At 48.2% G+C, this 19,412-nt stretch overlaps 2 protein-coding genes across 2 annotated transcripts in view; one reads left to right on the top strand and one right to left on the bottom strand.

Annotated features, from left to right (window-relative positions):
• Positions 1 to 2,372: 2,372 nt before the first annotated feature.
• Positions 2,373 to 8,762, top strand: degs1 (delta(4)-desaturase, sphingolipid 1). The gene is made up of 3 exons (XM_080481782.1): positions 2,373 to 2,794; positions 3,935 to 4,677; positions 8,028 to 8,762. The coding sequence occupies exons 1-3, from the start codon at positions 2,713 to 2,715 to the stop codon at positions 8,172 to 8,174; spliced, it is 972 nt and encodes a 323-aa protein (XP_080337908.1). The 5' UTR covers positions 2,373 to 2,712; the 3' UTR covers positions 8,175 to 8,762.
• nvl (nuclear VCP like) overlaps positions 8,756 to 19,412 on the bottom strand; it is a 27,204-nt gene continuing 16,547 nt past the window's right edge. The window contains exons 17-24 of the mRNA XM_080481780.1: positions 18,690 to 18,752; positions 18,476 to 18,595; positions 12,468 to 12,567; positions 11,804 to 11,910; positions 11,652 to 11,728; positions 10,714 to 10,802; positions 9,550 to 9,644; positions 8,756 to 9,335 (exon numbers count right to left, since the gene is read on the bottom strand). Coding sequence (XP_080337906.1) covers positions 9,291 to 9,335; positions 9,550 to 9,644; positions 10,714 to 10,802; positions 11,652 to 11,728; positions 11,804 to 11,910; positions 12,468 to 12,567; positions 18,476 to 18,595; positions 18,690 to 18,752 — 696 coding nt within the window. The 3' untranslated portion in view covers positions 8,756 to 9,290. The remainder of the gene's footprint in view (positions 9,336 to 9,549; positions 9,645 to 10,713; positions 10,803 to 11,651; positions 11,729 to 11,803; positions 11,911 to 12,467; positions 12,568 to 18,475; positions 18,596 to 18,689; positions 18,753 to 19,412) is intronic.

The raw sequence follows: 19,412 nt of genomic DNA, 5'->3' as shown, positions 1-19,412 counted from the left end.
AGGCGAGTTACTTACATGTTGAATAAAACATTTCAAACCTTCAAGATTCTATGAAAACATTTCAAAACCTTCAAAAGCTTTTAATAACCTTTGAAAAGCAGCAAAATCTGTCAATATTGGTGAGAATGTTGGTCAATAAAACCTCTAAGAATCCCATCAGAATGTTTCTATAGCACCAGTCCAAAGTAATTCAAATACTTTACTTGCTGTGAAATATGCAATTAAAGTAAACAGCAAGACAACTATGGAGGACTGATTGTGCCAAAATCAAATAAATAAATATAGAAAAACACCATTAAATCATTAATTAAATGTGTCACAAATTTATTGGAAATAAATCTATAAATGTGTCATTAAATCATTAATTAAAATACCAATTCATTTTATGGAAAAAAACAAACAACCAAACATGTTTAATTATTTCAGAATTTAATGAATTATTTCATGGCCCAGTGTTGAACTGCTTCATAATTAATTTTGTCTGTCAAAGTCACCCATCAAAGTCAGTGGGCGGATCCTTACGCCTGATTGTTTCCCCTGCACATCCAGTCAGAACAGGTCAAGCTCAGATAAAGGATCGATGCAGAGCTAGTGAATACATTCGTATACACTGGGTGGCTCTACATGTTAATGTCTGCTCCTGACTCACAGTCAAACTCCAGACTCATCTTGTTTCCACCCAGCAGGTGTAGAACTTTTATTTCTTAACTTGTGAGGTTACATTCAGCTTGGTCAGATATCCCAGGTGTCGCACACTAACACGTCCCTGTAGTAACACATAAAGGTGGAGGCTTCCTGCTGACCGGGTGTGGGGAGGGGATAGAGGAGAGGAAAGAATAGGATAGACAGAGAGATAGATTGATTACAGTCATGGAGGAGAATGACATCGTCATGGAGGCCAGAGGAGGGTGACACCGTCATGGAAGAGAGTGACTCCGTTATGAAAGTCAGAGGAGAGTGACTCTGTCATGGAAGAGAGTGACACCATCATGGAGGGGAGTGAGACCGTCGTGGAGAAGAGTGACTCCGTCATGGAGGAGAGTGACTCTGTCATGAAAGTCAGAGGAGAGTGACACCATCATGGAGGAGAGTGACTCCGTCATGGAAGAGAGTGACTCCGTTATGAAAGTCAGAGGAGAGTGACTGTGTCATGGAAGAGAGTGACACCGTCATGGAAGAAAGTGACTCCGTCATGGAGGGGAGTGAGACCGTCGTGGAGAAGAGTGACTCCGTCATGGAGGAGAGTGACTCTGTTATGAAAGTCAGAGGAGAGTGACACCATCATGGAGGAGAGTGACTCCATCATGGAGGAGAGTGACTCCGTCATGGAGGAGAGTGACTCTGTCATGGAGGAGAATGACACCACCATGGAGGAGAGTGACTACATCATGGAAGAGAGTGACTCCCTCATGGAGGGGAGTGAGACCGTCGTGGAGGAGAGTGACTCCGTGGTGGAGAAGAGTGACTCCGTCATGGAGGAGAGTGACTCTTTCATGAAAGTCAGAGGAGAGTGACTATGTCATGGAGGAGAGTGACACCGTCATGGAGGGGAGTGAGACCGTGGTGGAGGAGAGTGACTCCGTGGTGGAGGAGTGACTCCGTCATGTAGAAGAGTGACACTGTCAAGGAGGAGAGTGACACCGCCATGGAGGAGAGTGACACCATCATAGGGGAGAGTGACTCCGTCATGGAGGGAAGTGAGACCTTCGTGGAGGAGAGTGACTCCGTCATGGAGGAGAGTGACACCATCATGAAAGTGAGAGGAGAGTGACTCTGTCATGGAAGAGAGTGACACCGTCAAGGAAGAGTGACTCTGTCATGGAGGAGAGTGACTCCGTCATGGAAGAGAGTGACATTGTCATGGAGGCCAGAGGAGGGTGGCACCGTCATGGAGGAGAGTGACATCGTCATAGAGGGGCCAGAAGAGAGTTACGTTGTCATGGAGGAGAGTGATGTCGTCATGGAGGCCAAAGGAGGGTGACACCATCATGGAGGGAGTGACATCGTCATTGAGGAGAGTGACTCCGTCATGGAGGAGAGTGATGTCATCATGTGATTGAGTTAGTCAGTTAGTTCGTTAGTTACATTTGCCAATGAAAGTTGGGCTGAGAAGGTTTTTTTTATCTTCATGTATTTAATTCTTAGTACGTATGTATGTACGTATGTATGTATGTATCTCAAAAAGCTGTGAAAACATTTTCAATACAAAGCAGATGAACAAGGCACCTTATCGAGGAGATCAGTGTCTGTTGCCATGGAGCTGCTCCATGCTCAGTGTTTCACACAGTGATGTAGCTACCCGACCAGTCAGTCAGTCAGTCAGTCAGTCAGTCAGTCAGTCAGTCAGTCAGTCAGTCAGTCAGTCACTATTCAGTCACCAGTCAGCCAGTCAGTCCATCAGTCAGTCAGTCACTAGTCAGCCAGTCACCAGTCAGTCAGTCCTGCCCTCGGCGGAGCTCCCCGCTCTCACGGACAGCCGTGGTGATAAGCAGCAGCGGGCAGAGCCGGGACTGCAAGCCGGGGGAGGAGCTCCAGCTTCGGGCAGAGCCGGGACTGCAGGCCGGGGGAGGAGCTCCAGCTTCGGGCAGAGCCTCCGTTGAGTCCCGCTGAGCAACGGGAGGACGGAGGAGCGGCACCGGGCCTACGGAGGAAGAGGAGCAGTGTAACCTCGTTTCTGTCGGAATCCGGCGGGTTTGGACTGAAAGCAGCGGGATGGGGAACCGAGCGTCCCGGGAAGATTATGAGTGGGTTTATTCGGACCAGCCGCACGCCGACCGGAGGAAGGAGATCCTGGGTGAGCCGCTAACCGTTAGCACGGTGCCTTCCCCGGATGTCGCACGAAGTCGGTTCTGAGTCGTGAAACAGCTTCCGTTACACTCTGTGTGAAGGTGCTCCCCTGGTAACTGAGCTGGTAACTAGTCCGGTAACTTACCGGGGAACTAGTCCGGTAAATATCCCGGTAACTGAGCCGGTCGCAAGTACGGTCACTGACCGGGTAACTGGCCCTGTAACTCGCCCGGTAACTTACCCGGTAACTGACCTGGTAACTAACCTGTTAAGTAACAGTTTGGTACGGCTCGGTGGGGGCTATCATGCTAGCTCCGGTGACAGGGTTTCTAACATCCGAGACCCGGTGAACTGGCGGTAGTCACATGACTCTCTCTGTCTGCCTCTCTGTCTGTCTGTCTCTCTCCCGCTACTCTCTCTCTCTCTCCAAGGTGAAGTGGTGAACACAGTGTCTTCATTGTGCTGAGTGATTGCAAAGCTCAGAACAAAATACTCATTGACGCCTCTGGTGAATTATTCATGTTCAGTATCAGGAGATACAAGTCCTGAGAAGTTCAGGAAACAAGTTAATCTCTCTCTTCTATGTTCAGAGAACAAGTTCCTCTCTCTTCTATGTTCAGGGAACAAGTTCCTCTCTCTGTTCTATGTTCTGGGAACAAGTTTGTCTCTGTTCTATGTTCTGGGAACAAGTTTGTCTCTGTTCTATGTTCTGGGAACAAGTTCATCTCTGTTCTATGTTCTGGGAACAAGTTCATCTCTGTTCTATGTTCTGGGCACAAGTTCATCTCTGTCCTATGTTCAGGGAACAAGTTCATATCTGTTCTATGTTCAGGGAACAAGTTCCTCTCTCTGTTCTATGTTCTGGGAACAAGTTTGTCTCTGTTCTATGTTCAGGGAACAATTTCCTCGCTCCTGCCTTCACCTGGAAACCTGTTGGAGGTTTTCTTTTAAACCATGAGTACCAGTAGTACCTGCAGTATTTACCTGCACCAGTACCTGCAGTAGTTACCAGTACCTGCACTAGTAATGTGTACCAGTACCTGCAGTAGTTACCTACACCAGTAGCTTTATGTTGAAATACTTTGTGGTGACAGCAGAATCTGCTGGACTGTCCAGCTGACGATCTCTGATGTGGTTTCTTCTGCAGCCAAATACCCGGAGATCAAGTCCTTGATGGGTCCGGATCCCCGGTTGAAGTGGATCGTGGTCATGATGGTGGTGATCCAGTTCCTGGCCTTCTACCTGGTCCAGGATCTGGACTGGAAGTGGGTTTTGTTCTGGACGTACGCGTTCGGCAGCTGTATTAACCACTCCATGACTCTGGCCATACACGAGATCTCTCACAACACGGCCTTCGGGAACAACAAGGCCTTGTGGAACCGCTACTTCGCCATGTTTGCCAACCTGCCCATCGGCCTGCCGTACTCCGCCTCCTTCAAGCGCTACCACCTGGACCACCACCGCTACCTGGGCGGAGATGGTGTGGACGTGGACATCCCCACCCACTTCGAGGGCTGGTTCTTCTGCACGCGCTTCCGCAAGTTGGTGTGGATCGTCCTGCAGCCGCTGTTCTACGCCATCCGGCCGCTCTGCATCAACCCCAAGCCAATCAGCCAGCTGGAGCTCACCAACGTGGCGGTGCAGCTGGCCTTCGACGGGCTGCTGTTCTGGCTGGGCGGAGCCAAGCCGCTGGTCTACATGCTGGCCGGCTCCCTGCTGGGCATGGGCCTGCACCCCATCTCCGGACACTTCATCGCCGAGCACTACATGTTCCTCAAGGGCCACGAGACCTACTCCTACTACGGCTCCCTCAACCTGCTCACCTTCAACGTGGGCTACCACAACGAGCACCATGACTTCCCCAGCATCCCCGGTCGCCGGCTGCCCTTGGTGAGCTCAAACACGTTACCAAAACACGCTACCAAACATGCTACCAAACATGCTACTGAAACACACTACCAAACATGCTACTGAAACACACTACCAAACATGCTACTGAAACACACTACCGAAACACGCTACAAAACACACTACCGAAACACGCTACAAAACACGCCACCAAACACACTACCAAAACACACTCCACCATCACCACCACAGCACACTACTGAAACACACTACACCATCACCACCACAACACGCTACTGAAACACACTACCAAAACACACCACTGAAACACACTACCAAACACGCTCCACCATCACCACCACAGCACACTACTGAAACCTGAAACACGCTACTGAAACACTCTACCGAAACATGCTCCACCATCACGACCACAACATCCTACTCAAAGCGTAGGTCCGGAGCCTAACACCATTAAATCAGTGGTGTCGCGCTGGCGCCCCCCAGTGTTTAAAAAGCAAACAAACATTGGATGAAAGTCCTTCCTGAACTATTGATTTAAACGGATTCTGGTTGCGTCCTGACGCCTCATCAGCTGCTAAAGTTTAGTCAACATGGTGGAACGATAACCAGCTCCAGTGCTGAAACGATGAAGCTGAAGGTAGAGTGGCTCCAGACCAAACGGTGAGTTAAATAAACAGTGAGGTTGTAAAGCGGCAGTCTTTTCTCAGCTTGTTCAACTTATCAGACTGGAGCGTGTCGAGTTCCGTCGTAAAGATAAGAGACTGTAAAACCTCTGCTAGGCTCCAGGAGCTGCTGGAGCTACTGGAGCTCATGAAGCTGGTCAAGCTGGTGGAGCTCGTAAAGCCGGTGGAGCTCGTAAAGCTGGTGGAGCTTGTAAAGCTGGTGGAGCTCATGAAGCTGGTGGAGCTCGACTTGTCCTGTGAACTGGCTGCTGCTTCCGTGGAGACGTTTGGACGTCCTTCTAGTCCAGGGGTCGCGACCTTCAACACTTGGAGGCTTTTGGACCTGATTCCCACTGAACAGAACCTCTGTCTGTGGTAGTGAGGTGAAGGACCTTCAGCATGGTTAATCCAGCCGTCTGCTGATTGGTCAGTGACGGTCACTCTGGTCAAGCAGCAATATTTAAATATCTTCTCGCCGTATAAACCCTCGGTTGTTGTTTTTCTCCGCCGCTTTGCTCACTGGTTGCTTAGTGAACTGGTTTATTGAATTGTGGTGCTCCACTGCACCCTGGTGTTCAGACGAGGTGCAGACGCTCCTCTCAGTAACAGGAGGGGCGGAGCTTCAGCAGGAGCTGGAAGCTGCTGTTCACAAGGAGAAAGTTAAAGGAGACATATCATGCTTTTAAATCCTTCCTTTTTACATATAAATCATACAGTTGTGGTCTATATAAAGCGGAACTGCAGTGCTTGGGTCTGAATTCCTCATTATTAGAGCTCCACAGGCCCCTTTTCTACCCCTTTTCTGATGTGCTTCTGAGAGCAACTGGTTTTGGGGCAGTCTCTTCATACCCCGCCTCCTCTCCAGGTTGCAGAGGTGACACTCGGTTCAACTCCACCCTGTTCGGCCATCTTTGTAGTTTGATAGAACAGATAGAATTATCTAGCGGCGCAGAAACTTTATATTCACACATTATTTACAAAATGTCAACAAGGGAAGATTTGTCCATCCAGCCATACATGTTGGAGCCAGAGTCGGACCCGGCGGAGCCAGATGAAAATGACCATGATGCACCTGAAGAACAACGTCTTCATATGGATGTAACGCAATGGTGTGTTACTATATTTACACTAACTTCTCCATCCATGCCCACTACTACAATACTGCCTGTATTACAACGACTATTTAACACAGAAGTTACATTCTAATCTAAAACGAGCACACAGCGCTAACATATGAAGACGGTGCAACTGCTAATGCTAACAAAACAATGACAGGGACGTCTTATCATCACACTTTTTAGCGTTATATACAGCTTACCGAAGTGCTCTGTTCGTCGTCTCCATAGATAGAAGGAACTGACCGCTCAATCAGACCAAGTCTTTTGGCAAATCCTTCTTTATACTGGCGGAGGTTGCTGAAGCAGTCGTCCTTAAAGTGCTTCGCGCACACAAAAATGACCTTACCCACAGATGTGGGTACATTTCTGTGAAAAATAAAACTCAACCAGGCACTTGGAAAAGGTTCTGATGCTGGGAGACGGTGTAACGAAGCTTGTGGGTTACTACATCCAACAACCGAACATTTCCACTTATCCTCTCGTAACTTCGGTTGGACTACAAAATCGCAGCGAGAAACAAAAATGGCGGATTGCTCGAAACGTTGATGTCCTAATTTGGCAGTTCCGCTGAGAATACTGTGACGTCATTGTTCAAAAAACGTAATAGAGAATAGAAAAATCGAAACCGATCGCAAAATATGACCAAAACAGAATATAAAGATATCAACGGACCACCTGAAGAGACTACTTTGAACTTTTCTGTACTTCTAAACACTCTAAATATACAACAACATGCATTTAAGGGCTAAAAAAGTGGATTTAGCATGATATGTCCCCTTTAAGGTGTGTCACAGAGAACGAGGCTCATGGCTGCGGCAACGCAACTTTCTCGTTGGTCTAGAGACGACGCCAACATATCATACCTTACCGTACCATGCATTACCTTACCATACCCTCCCCTCCCGTCCAGCACGACGACAGTCACCAGAACTGGTTAAAAAGCTCCTCCAAGCTCAGATCAATGACAAGTGATACTGCAGGTTAAACTCAGATTAAAGCAGGAGCTCAGGTTAAACTCAGATCAAAGCAGGAGCTCAGGTTAAACTCAGATCAAAGCAGGAGCTCAGGTTAAACTCAGATCAAAGCAGGAGCTCAGGTTAAACTCGGATCAAAGCAGGAGCTCAGGTTAAACTCGGATCAAAGCAGGAGCTCAGGTTAAACTCAGACTAAAGCAGGAGCTCAGGTTAAACTCAGCTCAAAGCAGGAGCTCAGGTTAAACTCAGACTAAAGCATGAGCTCAGGTTAAACTCAGCTCAAAGCAGGAGCTCAGGTTAAACTCAGCTCAAAGCAGGAGCTCAGGTTAAACTCAGATTAAAGCAGGAGCTCAGGTTAAACTCAAATTAAACTCAGATCAAAGCAGGAGCTCAGGTTAAACGAGGTGAAGGACAGTCTAGCAGAACAACTGTTCAACAACCCACTATATTCACTTTAATCTTAACACTGCCCCCCGTGGCTCCTGCCGGTACTGTAACACTTCAAACAGCCGGAAGCTTCCAGACCAACAGATGAAGGATGGATCATCTCTCCACCCTTCATCATCCCTCCCTCATACTCTAGCTCCACCCTGATCCCACCCTTCCTGTGTCCCCAGGTGAAGCAGATTGCAGCAGAGTACTACGACGACCTTCCTCAGTACTCGTCGTGGGTGAAGGTTCTGTACGACTTCATCATGGACGATTCGCTGAGTCCGTACTCTCGCATCAAGAGGAAGCTGAAGGGCGACGTCAAGCAGGAGTGATGTGGGACGACGCGCCTCCACCAGCCCGCGCCTCCGCCCACTGCTGCAGTTTATTAATCCACCGCATTCCTGGTCGTGCTCTCTGCCGCCGCTCACGACTTCATTTAGGTCAAAACATTAATGTTCCAAGTTTCTGTCTGAGCGACAAAGAAAGAGTTAATTCTTCTGTGTGCGCGTGTGTGAAGTTCGACTCCTTTATTTTCTTTCAAGATGAGATTTTTAACCAACAGCCCAGAATGAGTCAGCTCAGTGACCTTTGACCCCTGAGACTAACATGATGGGGACAGCTCAGTGACCTTTGACCCTTGAGACTAACATGAGGGGTCAGTTGGCGTAAATCTCTTTTTACATAGGTTCGCTTCAGACTGAGTCACATCTAATGATATAATACATGTTCTGCTCTAGGAGTACTTCCTGTATGTCTTTCAAAACAAATGCCTCAAAGTCACGCATAGCTTTGGGTTTTATTTTCATTGTTGGGGACCCAAAAGCTTCTGGATAAGCGTTGTGCCTTTTCCCACAAGTTTTTTTATCTCTCAATCTGTTCTATGAATTTAATGAAATAAAATCGTGGAAAGATGCAAGTTCTGTCTGATCTCGGCACTGTTTGATGATCCTGGCTCTGTTTCTAATGATACTGGCTCTGTTACTGATGATCCCGGCCCTGTTTCTGATGATCCCGGCTCTGTTTCTGATAATCAGCTCCAGGATCAGTAGACCTGTTTGTTTTGCCGCCCCAGAACCAGGTGAGTTATTGGTGGATGAAACAGGACGGTGGTTCAGTCTGGTTGTTCTCATCAACATGAGCTCAGATTAAACTTAACGAGACAGAACGAGGTTAGAAGAACTATGATCTCCACTATGGTTAGACTTTTTCACATTGGTTTTATTCATATTGATTTTGTGCTTCACTGAAAGTAAATGTTCAGGTGAAACCTGCAGCACGGAGGAGGGACCATCATGGCTCAAGGCCTCAGGACCTGAACGTCACAATGGAGGAAAGTCAAACCCGCAACGAAGCTTCATGTTTTTACAGTTTTAAGATTCGAGTCATTCAGTACAAAACATGAATCATCTGCTGATGATCATCATCTGAGATCCAGCCGACGCTGATGATCATCTGCTGAGAGTCTCTCTGAGCAGCTCGTACATCCTCTGGTCCTGCAAAACACACACACAGAGTGTTGGAATGCGGTGAAGGCGGAGCCGAGCTCTGCGGCTTCTCGACTCGTTCAGACGCTTTGTTGAAAATTGGAACTGATTTCCTCTCAACAGGAAGGAAACACGGCATCATGTGACCGTCTGGTTTCCTCTGATAGCAGGAGGTTACGTGTGTGTGTGTGTGTGTGTGTTCACTCTGCTCACACACACTCACCTTCTTGGAAACGGATGGTCGGATTCTCCTGAACGCATCGTCAAAGTTCTGTCTGCTCACCCGGATGTCGGCCGCGGAGTCGCAGGAAGTGAGGCCTGAAACAAACAGGAAGTGACATCCTTGCTGATCACATGATCAATCATTCATATTGAACCAGGCTCCACGCCGTTATGGCTGACAGGTTTACAAAGAGGCTCAATGGATGATCTATCAATATTGGAGGATTTCTCCTGAAAACAGATCAAATAAACGATATTTCCATCTAAATCAGGGGTTCTCCATCCTGGTCCTGGAGGGCCGGTGTCCTGCATGCTTTAGCTCCTCCCAGCTTCAGCACACCTCAATCTGATGGTGATGTCATCATCAAGCTTGTGAAAAAGCCAAGTAAGGAGGCCATATTGCATTCAGGTGTGTTGCAACTGGGAGAAACCTGAAACATGCAGGACACCGGTCCTCCAGGACCAGGATGGAGAACCCCTGCTCTAAATAATCTGAGGAGAGGCTGCATTCTCCATCTCTACCTCTCTCTATTCATCTCTTCCTCTCTCTCTCTCTCTCTCTCTCTCTCACTCCATCACTCTCTCTCCATCACCACCTCTCTATCCATCTCCACCTTGCTCTCCATCTCTACCTGTCTCTACCTCTAGCTCTCCGTCTCTACCTCTTGCTCTCATCTCTCCCTCTGTCCATCTCTACCTCTCTCTCTCTCTCTCCATCTTTACCACTGTCCATCTCCACCTCTTGCTCTTTCCATATCTACCTTTTGCTCTCATGTCTACCTCTCGCTCCATCTCTCCATGTCTACCTCCACTTTTTGCTCTGTATCTCTACCTCCCTCTCTCTGTCTCTACCTCCACCTCTTGCTCTCCATCTCTACCTCCCTCTCTCTGGCTCTACCTCTTGCTCTCCGGCTCTACCTCTTGCTTTTCATCTCTTCCTCTTGCTCTCCATCTCTACCTCTCTTTCCATCTCTACCTCTTGCTCTCCGTCTCTACCTCTCTACCTCTTGCTCTCCATCTCTTCCTCTTGTTCTCCATCTGTACCTCTCTCTCCACCTCTACCTCTCCATCTCTACTTCTCTCTCTCTATCCAACGCTCTCCCTCCCTCCCCTGCAGCTAGACAGTGTGATGCGATCAAAGACTTGAGGAAAAAGGAGATTTTACCAGCAGGCGATGAAGGACGTCCAGACTTCATGTGAGTCCGCAGAGCGTTTAGAGACGCTTCTCTGACCAGGGCAGACAGGTCAGCTCCACTGAGAGAGGGGGAGAGAGAGAGAGAGAGAGAGGTCAGCTCCACAGAGAGGGAGAGAGAGAGAGAGGTCAGCTCCACTGAGAGATGTAGAGAGAGGTCAGCTCCACTGAGAGAGGGAGAGAGAGAGAGAGAGAGAGAGGTCAGCTCCACTGAGAGATGTAGAGAGAGACAGAGGGAGGTCAGCTCCACTGAGAGAGGGAGAGAGAGAGAGAGAGGTCAGCTCCACTGAGAGAGGTAGAGAGAGAGAGAGCGAGGTCAGCTCCACTGAGAGGTAGAGAGAGAGAGACAGAGAGAGAGAGCGAGAGACAGAGAGAGAGAGAGGTCAGCTCCACTGAGAGAGGGAGAGAGAGGTCAGCTCCACTGAGAGAGGGAGAGAGAGACAGAGAGAGAGGTCAGCTCCACTGAGAGAGGTAGAGAGAGGTCAGCTCCACTGAGAGATGTAGAGAGAGACAGAGAGAGAGGTCAGCTCCACTGAGAGAGGGAGAGAGAGAGAGAGAGAGAGAGACAGAGAGAGAGAGAGAGAGAGTGAGGTCAGCTCCACTGAGAGGTAGAGAGAGAGAGACAGAGAGAGAGTGCGAGAGACAGAGAGAGAGAGAGGTCAGCTCCACTGAGAGAGGGAGAGAGAGGTCAGCTCCACTGAGAGGTAGAGAGAGAGAGAGACAGAGAGAGGTCAGCTCCACTGAGAGATAGGCAAGGGGTCCTACAGAGGGTCCTGGTCCTAGAGAGACTCTTGGTCCTACAGAAGGTCCTGGTCCTGCAGATAGTCCCGGTCCTACAGAGGGTCCTGGTACGACAGAGACTCTTGGTTCTGCAGGGGGTCCTTGTCCTACAGAGGGGTCCAGGTTCTTACCTGAAGCAGTTGCAGCGCTCGTCGAAGGCCAAACATTCCAGACTCACATCTGGGTCCAGTGGAGGTCTGGTCCCGCCCTGCAACACACCAGAGTCCTCAGTCATCATGGAGAACCAGCAGAGTGGCCCTGGACCCTCTGGACCCTCTGTCACCTTGGTGATGGTCTGCAGGATGCTGTGGCGGTCCACCGCAGGAGGCAGACCTACGTAGAGCGTCTTGTCAAGACGACCCGGCCTCAAGACGGCAGGATCAATGATATCTAGAGCGACAACAGAGTAGGGAGATGCTCTATAATCTGTTGTTAGAGGAGGAATATGCTCTGTATTCTGGTGTTAGAGGAGGAAGATGCTTTATATTCTGCTGTCAGAGGAAGATGCACTATAATCTGATGTTAGAGGATGAAGATGCTCTATATTATGCTGTCAGAGGAAGAAGATGCTCTACGATCTGATGTTAGAGGATGAAGATGATCTGTATTCTGCTGTTAGAGGAGGAAGATGCTTTATATTCTGCTGTCAGAGGAAGATGCACTATAATCTGATGTTAGAGGATGAAGATGTGCTATAATCTGATGTTAGAGGAGGAAGATGCTCTATAATCTGATTTTAGAGGAGGAAGATGCTCTATATTCTGCTGTTAGAGGAGGAAGATGCGCTATAATCTGATGTTAGAGGAGGAAGAAGCAAATGCTCTATATTCTGCTGTTAGAGGAAGATGCGTTATAATATGATGTTAGAGGATGAAGCTGCTCTATATTCTGATGTTAGAGGCCCGCAGACAGAGTGTCCCTGGAGGACCCGGAGTCTGCAGGAGTACCTGGTCTGTTGGTAGCAGCCATGATGAAAACCTGTCGTCTGGACTCCAAACCGTCCATCTCTGTCAGCAGCTGGTTGACGACCCGAACGCTGGCTCCAGACTGGAAAAGAACCAGGTCAGAACAGAACTGGGTCAGAACAGAACCTGATGGGTCAAAAGAGAACCTCATGGGTCAGAACAGAACCTGACGGGTCAAAACAGAACCTCATGGGTCAGAACAGAACTGGAATGGCACAAGTGTGGAAGAAAGAAAAACAGAACCGTTTGTCATTCAACGTGTTCCAGAAAAAGCTTCACCAGAAGAGATGAAGAGTCTAAAATCAAAGAAAACACTTTCCAAGACAAAAGACAGTAAAAACGTTTGAGTTGCGCTGTGCTCCACCCACAGGTGAAGCACCCAGCAACACTTCCTAGGAGCTTCATCGATAAAGGTTGCTGAAGCACAAAAGGTCCTGAAAGATCCGTACGCCACTTCCCACGCAAAGTTTGTGATCTAGAACAATTTACTTTGCAGGAGAATGTTGGAACCGGTACGACAACTTTGGACCTTGAGCAACAAATTCTGGAGACGAGAAACCTGGTTGGGCTGATGGTGAGGTGGAGAAATGAAGACAGATTCATCTCCTATGTTTAATATCTTCAAATATCAGACTTATTGATCCACGTGATCATAAACAGCCAAGCTGCAGTGTTCTAGATGGTTCTTTAGTGGAACATTACTACTGAATCAGTAGAACCATGTTCATATGTCAAACTTTCATCTTCAAATCATACAGAACAGATAGAACTGATTGATTATTAATGAGACAGAGCAGATAGAACTGACTGTATGGTATGTAACCTTTTAATCAGGGTCATTTGGGTACTTTCTTTTGTCGTTTTGATTTAAAAAGAGTAAACACAGTTGTTTGCCAATAAATAGCTTCACCCAACCATCAACCATGAGTGGAAGAAAGGCTTTTGTGTTTTCATTCATATTCTCTGAAGAATGGTCAAGAAATCATAGACTCTCTCAGGGTATGTAAACCTATGAGCACAACTGTACCTTTGATTGACCATTTATGGTAGAAAGTGGGCGTGTTGAGGACGGGGCCTGAATTGTCAACCTTCCAGGTGGACTGGATCTATAAGAGGAAAGTGCCTGCAGATGTACGTTCACACCGTTTTATAGATCCAAATGTTTTTTTGCGCATGCCATTATCTGCTTTTGGGCTCACAAACATTTTTAGTAGGAATCCTACGCAAGGTTTTATAGATGAAGCCCTTGGACAGTCCGAGATCCACTTCACTACCCAGAAGTTACCATTCAGAGGTTCGTCACCGAGGTCAAGGTCAGGAGCCACAGTGGAGCCACACTAAAGGGATTTTCCACCAAATAGAACCAGGTTCTAGTTCAGAGCCGGTGTCAGAGCCAGTTCTTAAATGAGCACCACCAAAGAACCGGTTCTTTTTCCACCGTTACCGGAGCCAAGTGAGAGCCACGTCATTGCGTCACTCCAAAACGTGATACGTCACTGATTTCAACAATTTCCCGCTGACAGCGCTCATCCAGGTACAAGGAGACGGACTGTATTCATCGGTTTAGTCCGGGTCGCTACATCTAGTTTGGCCTGAACCTCTGATGCACCAAAGAGCCAGAAAACATTACGTCTCTTCGTATCTCTATTGGTGTTTTTTTGCATCCGTCTTGCTTTAGTCCAGAGCCCCGGAGTGGACATAGAGGGGAAAAAATAACGCGTATATGAGTTTGGGGCTTATTTTTCAACATTTGGGCGTACATAGTGAATTTCTGCTCCTTTCACGTTATTTCTGGGAGTGTCTGAATCAAATGCTTCAACATCGGAGAAGAATGGAGGTGTAGAATGATAGAACGCAGCTCTAAAAGCTGTTTCCAACGGCAACCTCTGTAAACACACTGATTAAAGTTCTCTTTCACATGAAGCCGTTAAAAGGCTCATTTTATGTCTATAAACTCCAACTTTCATTTACAGTAGTATGTAGTTTGTTTTTTAGTTGCTGATGAACCAAAGGTATTAATTCTAAAGAAGTTCTGTGGGTTAGAAAATAATATTGGAGCGTCTCGGAGCGGAGCGCCCCCTGCAACCTCACACTGCATTGCTCAGCGGCTGCAGCTCCTCAGCCTGCGGTCAGAACGTGAAACAAGACCTGGACGTGACGTTGGTTATAATAATGTCACCATGAAAAGTGTGAAAAATAAACGACAATGAAAAACTGCTTCTAAATTATATCCGGCGTAGCTGACTGACAGCGGAGGAGCACGGCAGCGCTCTCGAGAGCCGCGGTTCCGTGAACGCGAATTAAATAATCCCGTTCCCTCGTATTATTAACTTCAGGAAGCGACTTATTATATCGTTCCCACGCGTTATTTTTATTTTTTTCTCTACAACCACTCTGGGGCTCTGTGTTCACTGTAGTTTTCAGAAAGCCAGTTCAGCTTCGCTTCTGCCTTTTAGGTAGCGATACCTCCAGCGATAACCCCGCCCCCAGCTGATGACGCGTCGGCTCCCAGTCTAGCTCCGCTCTGGCCCAGCAACGAAGTGGGGCCAGCGTAGCAGCAGTTTAGCCCCAGTTTGGCCGGAGTTTTGGCAGTGGAAAGACAAAGAACTGGTGCTAAGTCTGGCCCTGGACCAGAACTAGCACCTGGTTCTTTCCGGTGGAAAAGCCCCCTCTGGAGCCACAGTGGAGCCACAGCCACGATGGGTGAATCCTGCTTTACCCTTCGACCGGACTAAAGCCACTTCACCCTCTACTGATGTAGGAATGGGTTGTTTTGGAACGACTGACGTGGCAGATTGATGGAAGGAGCTCCAGAGACTCTCACTGACCTTCTGCATTGATGAGGAAGATGATCTGTTCAGACGCACTCCTCACTGCTTTTATCGCAGTCAGAGGGAATGTTGGTCTACTGCGGTGCAAAGGAACCATTTTGGTTGGAGTTTGAAAACGTCTTGAAAGATTCAGACCAGGAGGAAGAGGAAGTACTTGGATGTGAATCTCTGGTGACCCAGCAGGCCACATGGCGGAGGAGAGGCACGACAGAACCATCCACAGCCAGAACTTCCACAGTCCATCCTGGAGAACTTGCTGTAGTGAGTCAGAACCTCCAGTCCGTCCTGGAGAACCTACTGTATTGAGTCAGAACCTCCTGTCCATCCTGGAGAACCTGCTGCAGTGAGTCAGAACATCCAGTCCATCTTGGAGAACTTGCTGTAGTGAGTCAGAACCTCCAGTCCGTCCTGGAAAACCTGCTGTACTGAGTCAGAACCTCCAGTCTGTCCTGGAGAACCTGCTGTACTGAGTCAGAACCTCCTGTCCATCCTGGAGAACTTGCTGTAGTGAATCAGAACCTCGACAGTCCATCCTGGAGAACCTGCTATACCGAGTCAGAACCTCCAGTCCATCCTGGAGAACCTGCTGTCGTGAGTCAGAACATCCAGTCCATCTTGGAGAACCTGCTGTAGTGAGTCAGAACCTCCAGTCCATCCTGGGGAACCTGCTGTAGTGAGTCAGAACCTCCACAGTCCATCCTTGAGAAACTGATGTACTGAGTCAGAACCTCCTGTCCATCCTGGAGAACCTGCTGTAGTGAGCCAGAATCTCCAGTCCGTCCTGGAGAACCTGCTGTACTGAGTCAGAACCTCCTGTCCATCCTGGAGAACCTGCTGTAGTGAGCCAGAACCTCCTGTCCATCCTAGGAAACCTGCTGTAGTGAATCAGAACCTCCAGTCTGTCCTGGAGAACCTGCTGTACTGAGTCAGAACCTCCTGTTCATCCTGGAGAACTTGCTGTAGTGAGTAAGAACCTCCACAGTCCATCCTGGAGAACCTGCTGTCGTGAGTCAGAACATCCAGTCCATCTTGGAGAACCTGCTGTAGTGAGTCAGAACCTCCAGTCCATCCTGGAGAACCTGCTGTAGTGAGTCAGAACCTCCACAGTCCATCCTGGAGAAACTGATGTACTGAGTCAGAACCTCCTGTCCATCCTGGAGAACCTGCTGTAGTGAGCCAGAATCTCCAGTCCGTCCTGGAGAACCTGCTGTACTGAGTCAGAACCTCCTGTCCATCCTGGAAAACCTGCTGTAGTGAGTCAGAACCTCCAGTCCGTCCTGGAAAACCTGCTGTACTGAGTCAGAACCTCCAGTCTGTCCTGGAGAACCTGCTGTACTGAGTCAGAACCTCCTGTTCATCCTGGGGAACCTGCTGTAGTGAGCCAGAATCTAGTCCGTCCTTGAGAACCTGCTGTACTGAGTCAGAACCTCCTGTCCATCCTGGAGAACCTGCTGTAGTGAGCCAGAACCTCCTGTCCATCCTAGGAAACCTGCTGTAGTGAATCAGAACCTCCAGTCTGTCCTGGAGAACCTGCTGTACTGAGTCAGAACCTCCTGTTCATCCTGGAGAACCTGCTGTAGTGAGTAAGAACCTCGACAGTCCATCCTGGAGAACCTGCTGTACCGAGTCAGAACCTCCAGTCCATCCTGGAGAACCTGCTGTCGTGAGTCAGAACATCCAGTCCATCTTGGAGAACCTGCTGTAGTGAGTCAGAACCTCCAGTCCATCCTGGAGAACCTGCTGTAATGAGTCAGAACCTCCACAGTCCATCCTTGAGAAACTGATGTACTGAGTCAGAACCTCCTGTCCATCCTGGAGAACCTGCTGTAGTGAGCCAGAATCTCCAGTCCGTCCTGGAGAACCTGCTGTACTGAGTCAGAACCTCCTGTCCATCCTGGAAAACCTGCTGTAGTGAATCAGAACCTCCAGTCCATCTTGGAGAACTTGCTGTAGTGAGTCAGAACCTCCAGTCCGTCCTGGAAAACCTGCTGTACTGAGTCAGAACCTCCAGTCTGTCCTGGAGAACCTGCTGTACTGAGTCAGAACCTCCTGTTCATCCTGGGGAACCTGCTGTAGTGAGCCAGAATCTCCAGTCCGTCCTGGAGAACCTGCTGTACTGAGTCAGAACCTCCTGTCCATCCTGGAAAACCTGCTGTAGTGAATCAGAACCTCCAGTCCGTCTTGGAGAACTTGCTGTAGTGAGTCAGAACCTCCAGTCCGTCCTGGAAAACCTGCTGTACTGAGTCAGAACCTCAAGTCCATCCTGGAGAACCTACTGTACCGAGTCATGGCGGGTATCAGCAGCTCTATGCTCATCGTCTGATCCAACCTGAAGGTTCTAACTATGGAGTCCACCATCGCTCTGCTCCACCAAGAGAGCCCATGAAAGGAGACGTGATCCTCAAAAGAGACGAAGAACGGTACAATAACTGTAAAGTGAGTTTTGGATCGGTTGGAGGAAAGACTGTTTGCTGAACACAGAAGAGAGCAGCAGATAAAGGACTCTGTGTCCAGCAGGCTAACGTGAGGAAAGGTCAACCTTTGGTCGGGGAAAGGACAGAAGACAAAGTCGCGACCACAACATTGTTGTTAGAATGATTTTAGTTTTGCTGAAGCAGAGTAAGGTTTTATTTATCTTTCATGTTCAGACTGTCAGTTAGAGTTTAGGTGATAGAAATGAAAACTGTAAGAGTTGTGACAGTTGGTGGGAGTGTATCTATTTTCTATGTGTTGTTTGTTATTATGGTTGAGCTCCACCAGAGGGCGTAGTGGTGCAAAAGTAAACCTTTATATGCAGAGCAGAGATTAATTACATGAAGAAGTGACCTCAGGAGAGATGGCGGTACAAATCAAAGCTAATTCAAGTTTTAGGGAGAACTAGAAACTGAGACTAATTCCTCTCAGTACTACGAGGGCCAACGAGGTATTTCTATATTCTGTGTATTTGGTGGAAGTAGTTTTATTTGACAACTGTCTTTTTTTCCCTTTATGCTCATTATTGTCTTGTTTGTGCCTTTTACTTTTCACTGTCCACGCAGACTATAACTGGCTAGTAGTACTTCAGCTGGCTGGTAGTACTTCAGCTGGCTGTGTTGACTTGTAGAGATGCCACTGCACTGGTCACAACAGTACTTCTCACAGTATGTGTGTGTGTCCCACCTCGTGTCCGGAGCGTCGAGGACACAGAGCATCGACCTCATCAAAGAAGATCACACAGGGAGCAGAGTTACAGGCTCTCTGGAAGACCTGACGGACCGCCCGCTCACTCTCCCCCACGTACTGTAAAACACACACACACTTTAGGAACTCAAACTGACACACTGCTGGAGCAGAGCAGAAGAGTTTACTGTGGGTCACAGACAGAATGACTGACCATGTTGAGCAGCTCCGGACCTTTAACGGAGATGAAGTTCAGACCGGACTCGTTAGCCACCGCCTGCACAAACACAAACACAAACACAAACACAAACACAAACACACACACACACACACACACACACACACACACACACACACACACACACACACACACACACACACACACACACACACACACACACACACACACACACACACACACACACACACACACACACACACACACACACACACACACACACACACACACACACACACACACACACACACACACACACACACACACACACAGTTTGATTACTTCTAGAGATGAATATCTGCATTAATGAAAGTGTCGAAAAGGCTTGTAGCATTGTGTGTGTTTAATGAAGCAGAACCTATTATACCAGAGAGATTACTTTATGGCTTCAAAAGATTACTTTATCAGCACGGATGGGGTGGATGAATGTGACTGATTGGATGAATGTGACACACTGGGTGAATGTGACACATTGAATGAATGTGACAAACTGGATGAATGTGACACACTGGGTGAATGTGACACACTGGATGAATCTGACACACTGGGTGAATGTAACTGACTGGATTAATGTGACAGACTGGGTGAATGTGACAGACTGGGTGAATGTGACACACTGGGTGAATGTGGCACACAGGATGAATGTGACAGACTGGGTGAATGTGACACACTGGATGAATCTGACACACTGGGTGAATG

This window comes from Lipophrys pholis (genome assembly GCF_963383615.2).
Source record: "Lipophrys pholis genome assembly, chromosome: 15".
Taxonomy (NCBI): Eukaryota; Metazoa; Chordata; class Actinopteri; order Blenniiformes; family Blenniidae; genus Lipophrys; species Lipophrys pholis.
The sequence above is the reverse complement of the archived record's forward strand: the minus strand, read 5'-3'. Positions and strand labels throughout refer to the sequence as shown.